At 50.5% G+C, this 8,888-nt stretch overlaps 1 protein-coding gene across 2 annotated transcripts in view; it reads right to left on the bottom strand.

The window, feature by feature from the left end:
• Positions 1–293: 293 nt before the first annotated feature.
• LOC105021638 (endonuclease V) overlaps positions 294–8,888 on the bottom strand; it is a 47,397-nt gene continuing 38,802 nt past the window's right edge. The window contains exon 8 of one of the 2 annotated variants that reach the window (XM_020049426.2): positions 294–591. In XM_020049426.2, coding sequence (XP_019904985.1) covers positions 517–591 — 75 coding nt within the window. In that variant the 3' untranslated portion in view covers positions 294–516. The remainder of the gene's footprint in view (positions 592–8,888) is intronic. The other variant, XM_013135336.3, reaches the window with a different exon arrangement.

Raw genomic sequence — 8,888 nt, 5'->3', positions numbered from 1 at the left:
CCCTGGCACCAGTGTGCCCACTACCTTCTCACACACACACAGATGCACGCACGCACACAGGCAGGCAGGCAGGCAGAGATGCAGGCTCGTATAATGACTTCTGAACACTGTGTAGGAGTAGAGCATATTGAATTCCAGCTGAACACTAGCAGTGAAGCGTAATGACTTCTAAACCACAGTACCTGAACCCCGGAGCCATGGAGACAGAGACGTGAACTGTTGATGTAGCCGACAGACGGGAAACATTTGCTGAACTTGATTCACCTCCAACTCCGACCCAACCAATAGAAATACATAATGCCACAACATTCAGGGGACAACTGTGATTTTTATTTACATGGCCAAAAAAACATCCGAGTATAAAAAAGGTTGCCCCTGAAATATAATGAGTACAGTGAATATGAAGTCTTACATGAACAAACCCACTTCTCAGAAATGAACAGACCGCATAAAAATCACACATCCAATTAGAAATCCATCTTCCTCGCTGAAACAATAAGCACACAGAGGCACACCTCAAGGCTCTTGGTGTATCTTCACCGTGCACATCGTTGTGTTGTTCTGGATTTCATGATTTGTCCACTTCCTTGCCTGAGGAAAGAGAACCGAGACTAGTATATGAGCTCTGCATAAGACATTACATTCTCCAATGGCCAATAGCCCCTATTCGAGGGATGGATTTCAACAGCTATACGCAAATGTCGCCAGTACCTCACTGAACATTCAAAAGTATCAGGTGCCAGTCACGTATAGCAGTTAACACAACCTTCAATATTATCAGACAGGAACATGACTCACCTTTGCGACACAGTGACATAATTACGCAATGTGCACTGATATTACCTCAGAAGACATTCCCACTGTATTTTTATTCATCCGAAGGCGTCTCATTTTTATTCATCCGCCATTCCGTGCGAGAAGAGACATGGAGAGATAGACGAAAGGAACGGGACCATGGCTTCCTTCCATTACAATTAGACCCACGAGAGTCAATGCGCTGACTGGGCGATAACAGTCGGAGGAAATGGCTAACAGAGCTATATAATGGGAGACACGGAGATGAGGCACCCCAGAAGACCTGACCCCAGGTCAGCGGTAGACCAACGGGGAGGAGACCTTGCCGAGTATCCAGAGGGGAGAGGCTGTGCTTGGATCAGTGGAACAAGTGGTACTCGAGGACTAAAAGGCACATTGGCTATTATAACCGGCGCAGGGGGTCACGTAAGCCATGTGGAAGTAATACTATAACCACGTTAACAGAAACGTGGATGGGGTTGAACTTGAGACAACGAGGTGGCACGCAAAAGTACACACAGGCACCCAACAAAGACACCCAACACGGCGGGAACAATACGCCTAACGAGCCAGGGACTGGTAAGGTCTGAATGTACTGATTTGGATCTCTCACCTGGCCACGGGCTCACCTGTATCCAGGCCACGGTGTGAAAACTAATTTCCTTCGGTGAAGAGGGACACAGGAAGTAGTTGTCGGTTCTGTTTCACACCACTATGACACCTCACAAGGCAGGCCTGGCGACCACGGCGTCTCAAACGCCGGCCCGTTCCCTAGCGCCCTGCTTCTGAAGGACAGGGCACTGTGAACGGGTTGCCAGTTGGGACACAGCTTTACCTGCCATTACCTGGCATTGCATCACTCGGCAGTCGTGTCAAGTATAGGGGTTGATTTCCGTGTGTGGGCGCTGTGGAACAGCTCTGACAGAACAATGTAGAGAAGAAAGAGAAGGATATCTCCGGTGATGAGATGTAGCTTTTCTGATAAAAGTGGGAAGATCACCATTGTAAATGTTTTAAAGGGACATTTCACCCTAAGGGGGACCCTCGGGTGGTTTGTATCATGTTGGTGGGATTTTTAGGCCAGTGAGATTTGTTTCACAAGTTGGGCAGTACTTCCTGCTCTGGTGTTGTCTGGGCACTGCTAGGTAGCTAGCTAACACGCTCACTTTTTACATTCCACAACACGATGGTACTGGTAAAAATAAATGTTTTAATTATTTGATTGATTCATTTTTGGAATTGATCGTACATGGTGATAATTAACCATAATACCGGTTTGAACCACAGTAGGCTTCTGTATAACGGATTCGAGAATGTTAACTGGTTAGGATATTATAACATCCTTAACTCCTTTCATCTGCCTGGTGTCCTTTTGAAATGGTTTAAATACATATACAGGTGCTGGTCATAAAATTAGAATATTATCAAAAAGTGGATTTATTTCAGTAATTCCATTCAAAAAGGGAAACTTGTATATTACATTCATTCATTACACACAGACTGATATATTTCAAATGGTTATTTCTTTTAATTGTGATGATTATAACTGACAACTAATGAAAATCCCAAATTCAGTATCTCAGAAAATGTGAATATTACTTAAGACCAATACAAAAAATTTTTTTTTTGAAATGTTGGCCAACTGAAAAGTATGAACATGAAAAGTATGAGCATGTACAACACTCAATACTTAGTTGGGGCTCCTTTTGCCTGAATGACTGCAGCAATGCGGCGTGGCATGGAGTAGATCAGTCTGTGGCACTGCTCAGGTGTTATGAGAGCCCAGGTTGCTCTGATAGTGGCCTTCAGATCTTCTGCATTGTTGGGTCTGGCGTATCGCATCTTCCCCTTCACAATACCCCATAGATTTTCTATAGGGTTAAGGTCAGGCGAGTTTGTTGGTAAATTAAGAAAAGGGATATCATGGTCCTTAAACCAGGTACTGGTAGCTTTGGCACTGTGTGCAGGTGTCAGGTCCTGTTGGAAAATGAAATCTGCATCTCCATAAAGTTGGTCAGCAGCAGGAAAGCATGAAGTGCTATAAAACTTCCTGGTAGACAGCTGCGTTGACCTTGGACCTCAGAAAACACAGTGGACCAACACCAGCAGATGACATGGCACTCCAAACCATCACTGACTGTGGAAACTTTACACTGGACTTCAAGCAACGTGGATTCTGTACCTCTCCTCTCTTCCTCCAGACTCTGGGACCTTGATTTCCAAAGGAAATGGAAAATGTACTTTAATCAGAGAACATAACTCAGCAGCAGTCCAGTAATTTTTGTCTTTAGCCCAGGCGAGACGCTTCTGAAGCTGTGTCTTGTTCATGATTGGCTTGACACAAGGAATGCGACAGCTGTAACCCATGTCTTGCATACGTCTGTGCGTGGTGGTTCTTGAAGCACTGACTCCAGCTGCAGTCCACTCTTTGAATGGGTTTTGTTTCACAATCCTCTCCAGGGTGCGGTTATCCCTATTGCTTGTACACATTTTACTACCACATCTTTTCCTTCCCTTCGCCTCTCTATTAATGTGCTTGGACACAGCCTCTTTAGCTATGACCTTTTGTGTCTTGCCCTCCTTGTGCAAGGTGTCAATGGTCGTCTTTTGGACAGCTGTCAAGTCAGCAGTCTTCCCCATGATTGTGTAGCCTACAGAACTAGACTGAGAGACCATTTAAAGGCTTTTGCAGGTGTTTTGGGTTAATTAGCTGATTAGAGTGTGGTACCAGGTGTCTTCAATATTGAATCTATTCACAATATTCTAATTTTCTGAGATACTGAATTTGGGGTTTTCATTAGTTGTCAGTTATAATAATCAAAATTAAAAGAAATAAACACTTGAAATATATCAGTCTGTGTGGAAGTTTCACTTTTTGAATGGAATTACTGAAATAAATCAACTTTTTGATGATATTCTAATTTTATGACCAGCACCTGTATACTAACTGATGTTGAATCAGAAATTGATTAGAGGCTTACTTATTGAAAACAAGGCCTGTGGAAACTGACAATCAAGACCCTTGCCTGGCAATATCAAATATATACAGCACTCTTTAGATAATTGCTAGTGTTCTTAAAACAGCAAGTAGACACCAGTTGCTTTCAAACCATGCATAACGGACAGGGATCTGTATTCGATCACAAATTATAATTATCCTTAGTAGCCTAGTAACCTTTATAGTATTGTTTGTAATGAGTAGGTAAATTCAGATAAAAACAAGTTCAAACTCTCAAGCTTTGGATACAAACACAATTTCACTGAGCACTTGACCACGTGGCAATGTAGCCAGTATGGACCAGAGAAATAACCTTTAAATCATGTGAATGAACAAACACACCAGAACTACTACACTGCCTCTCTTCTAATTACATCACTGGGGGACAATTATACCTTATCCTTCAGTGCAAAGAGATTTTATAATAAAAAACTGGAACATACTGCTTCAGTTTTAAATGAGGTGGCAGTGTTATAAGAGCGTGTCTTGCAGTCTCCTTTCCCTTGTGATGCTGACATGTTCCTCTGACATGTTCCTCTGACATGTTCCTCTGACATGTTCCTCTGACATGTTCCTCTGACATGTTCCTCTGACATGTTCCTCTGACATGTTCCTCTGACATGTTCCTCTGACATGTTCCACATATTACTGCTGGCCATTGTTAAAGGAATTTCAAATGGATTTCATAAAATGCTGTCTTCATCAGCAGTTGTGTTACACAGATTTAACAAAGACGCACAATTCGACATTTCACAGACATTTTCAGCCTTGCATGTGACACTCAGCTTTAGACCACTTCTGAGTTGTAGAAACAACTGTCAAACTGTGACTTTAGTGTTTCGCCGCCCTTTTAAAACTTTGTCTTGGCGACCACATTAAGAAATCAAATTAAGTCTCAGTTGGTAGAAGTTGTGACCTTCCACTGAAGATACAAACTACTTTGACAAATAGTGTGTAAAAGTGTATTTTTCAAGTAGAAGTTGTGCTTTGGCAGAATTTTCAAATCATCACACCACAAGGTGCTTGGTTCAATGGCAGACACGAGCGGGCAGGGATGGAGTTATTAATCGGGAGAGCGGCTGTCCCTGGGCCAGCTATCTCGCGGGAGTCAGCGGAGACAATAAGAAAGCAGACGGCAGTCGCACGGGCACAGGTGTGTACACACACAAGCGCGAGATATACCAAACAGCCCACTTACATTTTGCTTATGGAACAGTCACGTCTGCCAGATGGGTTTTTACAACTTGCTGCACTCACGCACTACGTCAATGACAAAGCACGCCCGCACGCACGGACTATCAACGGCAAAATGTGTGTGCGTGTGCACATCAATTCACACGACGCAACCTCACCCCCCCATCACACACACTGACAAACATCCCGCCCCACACACACACCACGGTATTACAGTGCCCGAGTCAGCACATTTTCTACATAGCAAATGAGGTGCTGTTTATCCATGCCGATCAGGGCTCAGACATCACATTACACAGCACGGTGGCTCTGAGTTACCAATACGGGGCGCCCCCTCCCCTCACACACACACACACACACACACATACCTGTAAACATTTGCAATATATTCCTATTTTCTCACGCGGGCTGCAGTGCATCTCTTAGGCGGCTCTGCCCTTCAGCACTAATAATCCTCCACTCCCACTCCACAGGGGAATGTCATCAATCATGTCCTATGGGGCCTGGAGGGGTGATCGAAAACACAGTCTTGCAGCACATAATGGCTGGCCTATGGCAACTGGAGGCGGGCGGTGAAAAACCAACACCCTACACGGGCCAGAGAGGTCTACATGGGCCAGAGAGCTCTACAGGGGCCAGAGAGCTCTACAGGGGCCAGAGAGCCCTACACGGGCCAGAGAGCTCTACACAGGCCAGAGAGCCCTACACGGGCCAGAGAGCTCTACACAGGCCAGAGAGCTCTACACGGGCCAGAGAGCTCTACACGGGCCAGAGAGGTCTACATGGGCCAGAGAGCTCTACACAGGCCAGAGAGCTCTACATAGGCCAAAGAGTCCTACACAGGCCAGAGAGCTCTACATGGGCCAGAGAGCTCTACACAGGCCAGAGAGCTCTACATAGGCCAAAGAGTCCTACACGGGCCAGAGAGTTCTACATGGGCCAGAGAGCTCTACAGGGGCCAGAGAGGTCTACATGGGCCAGAGAGCTCTACAGGGGCCAGAGTGCTCTACAGGGGCCAGATTGCTCTACACGGGCCAGCGTGCTCTACACAGGCCAGAGTGCTCTACAGGGGCCAGAGTGCTCTACACAGGCCAGAGAGCTCTACATAGGCCAAAGAGTCCTACACGGGCCAGAGAGTTCTACATGGGCCAGAGAGCTCTACAGGGGCCAGAGAGGTCTACATGGGCCAGAGAGCTCTACAGGGGCCAGAGTGCTCTACAGGGGCCAGATTGCTCTACACGGGCCAGCGTGCTCTACACAGGCCAGAGTGCTCTACAGGGGCCAGAGTGCTCTACATGTGGGTACATATTTGCGTGTTCATGCCGGTCAATGTGACACTGTGTGAGTCATAACCGCTGACACGCAGCCTCACCACCTGGGTTCTTTCACTTTAAACCGAGTCCAGAGCTTGAGTAAAAACACAAGACACAGTACAGCAGAGTCTGAGCATGTAAGCAGGTCTTGTGACTTCATCTCACTTCTATCACCAGTTTTGGTCACAGGCATGTAAGAGGAGTGTTTCCCTGGGATTATATAAAACATGTTGTTCTGCCCTGACCTCATCTGTAAAACACTGAAAGATAACAAAATGAGTCAAAGCTAGACTGAGCCAAACCAAGGTGAAGGAGAGGTCATAGGGCTTAATATATTATAGTGTTTGTGAATAAAACGCCATCAAAACAGATAGAAGAAATACAGCCACATAGTCACACATAACAGGTTTCTACCAGGTGGGGGTTGTTGACACGCATACATATTTGTTAAGTGCTTGTGTGTGTGTGTGTTTATGTATATAGATAAACGATATACCTGTGTGTGTGTATGTGTGTACATAAATAATATTCCTGTGTGTGTGTGTATGTGTTTATGTATATACATAAACGATATACCTGTGTGTGTGTGTGTATACATAAATAATATTCCTGTGTGTGTGTGTGTGTTTATGTATATACATAAACAATATATCTGTGTGTGTGTGTATACATAAATAATATTCATGTGTGTGTGTGTGTGTGTGTGTATATGTCACGTCCTGGCTGTGCCCCTAGCCATCTCTGCGCTGGGCTCGGGGCATAGCCAGGACAGGACAGGAGGTGGCCTTTAGCCACCTCTACTCCTTTTTTTGGTTTCCCCAATTGGAGGCAGGTGTTAGTCATTGCCTCCAATTGGGGACCCTATTTAAGTTTAGTTTGTAGGCCCCAAGGCGTGGTTCATTTTGGTTTTGTTTATCCTGTGTAAGGAATACCCACGTCACTGGTTGCTGCTTTTTGTTTTGTTGGAGTCCTGCATTCTTTATTTTGTATTAAATGGATTACCTTACCTACCTCTACTCTGCGCCTGTGTCCTCTTCATCCCACAACCGTGACAGAATGAACCACCACCAAGAGACACAGCAGAAATGGACGGTAGGGGAACTCCTCGGTTGGCCGGACAGCGACACCGAGGAGGAGGAGAACCCCTACTGTCCTCTGCGGCACACCGGGCCTCCACAGCATCCACCCCGGAGGAGACGTCGACGGAGGCGACGTAAGCAAACCTCCGTGTGTCCGCCCCAAGAATTTCTTGGCGGGGTGCTGTGGGGGCAGGCGGAATGGAAGGACGCGGCCGTGCCACCCGTGCTCACGTGTGGGGTAGTCCAGGTGCCCCAGCCCTGCCCGGTGCCAGCTCCTAGGCGTCGGGCAACAACGCCGGGGGGGCCTATGAGGGCTTTCCCTGATGTTGGGAGATGTGAGGACTGGTGGGGCTATCGGGACCCGCCGTACCGGTTCTCGCAGCCAGCGCCCCCTGCTGCCCGGGAGCCGCAGCCGGCGCCGCCAGCGCCCCCCGCTGCCCGGAAGCCGCAGCCTGCGCCCCCCGCTGCCCGGGAGCCGCAGCCAGCGCTCCCCGCTCCCTGGGAGCCGCAGCCAGCGCCGCCAGCGCCCCCCGCTGCCTGGGAGCCGCAGCCAGCGCCCCCCGCTGCCTGGGAGCCGCAGCCAGCGCCCCCTGCTGCCCGGGAGCCGCAGCCAGCGCTCCCCGCTCCCTGGGAGCCGCAGCCAGCGCCGCCAGCAACCCCAGCTGCTTGGGAGCCGCAGCCAGCGCCCCCCGCTGCCTGGGAGCCGCAGCCAGCGCCGCCAGCGCCCCCTGCTGCCCGGGAGCCGCAGCCAGCGCCCCCCGCTGCCTGGGAGCCGCAGCCAGCGCCGCCAGCGCCCCCTGCTGCCCGGGAGCCGCAGCCAGCGTCCCCCGCTGCCTGGGAGCCGCAGCCAGCGCTGCCCGCTGCTTGGGAGCCGCAGCCAGCGTCCCCCGCTGCTTGGGAGCCGCAGCCAGCGCCCCCCGCTGCCTGGGAGCCGCAGCCAGCGCTGCCCGCTGCTTGGGAGCCGCAGCCAGCGTCCCCCGCTGCTTGGGAGCCGCAGCCAGCGCCCCCCGCTGCTTGGGAGCCGCAGCCAGCGTTCCCCGCTGCCTGGGAGACGCAGTCAGCGCTGCCAGCGCCCCCCGCTGCCCAGTGGCCGCAGCCGCCAGCTCCTCCCGCTCTTCCGCCGGCTCCGGACCCACCGCCGGCCCTTCCGCCGGCTCCGGACCCTCCGCCGGCTCCCCCGGCTCCTGCTCCTCCACCGGCTCCTGCTCCTCCGCCGGCTCCTACTCCTCCGCCGGCTCTTCCGCCGGCTCCTGACCCTCCACCGGTTTCCCCGTCTCCTACTCCTCCGCCGGCTCTTCCGCAGGCTCCTGACCCTCCGCCGGCTCCCCCGTCTCCTATTCCTCCGCCGGCTCCCCCGGCTCCTACTCCTCCGCCGGCTCTTCCGCCGGCTCCGGACCCTCCGCCGGCTCCCCCGGCTCCTGCTCCTCCACCGGCTCCTATTCCCCCGCCGGCTCCCCCGTCTCCTGCTCCTCCGCCGGCTCCTACTCCTCCGCCGGCTCTTCCGCCGGC

The sequence above is a fragment of the Esox lucius genome, chromosome 9 (genome assembly GCF_011004845.1).
Source record: "Esox lucius isolate fEsoLuc1 chromosome 9, fEsoLuc1.pri, whole genome shotgun sequence".
Lineage (NCBI taxonomy): Eukaryota > Metazoa > Chordata > Actinopteri > Esociformes > Esocidae > Esox > Esox lucius.
This window is presented reverse-complemented; position numbering and strand designations above follow the sequence as displayed.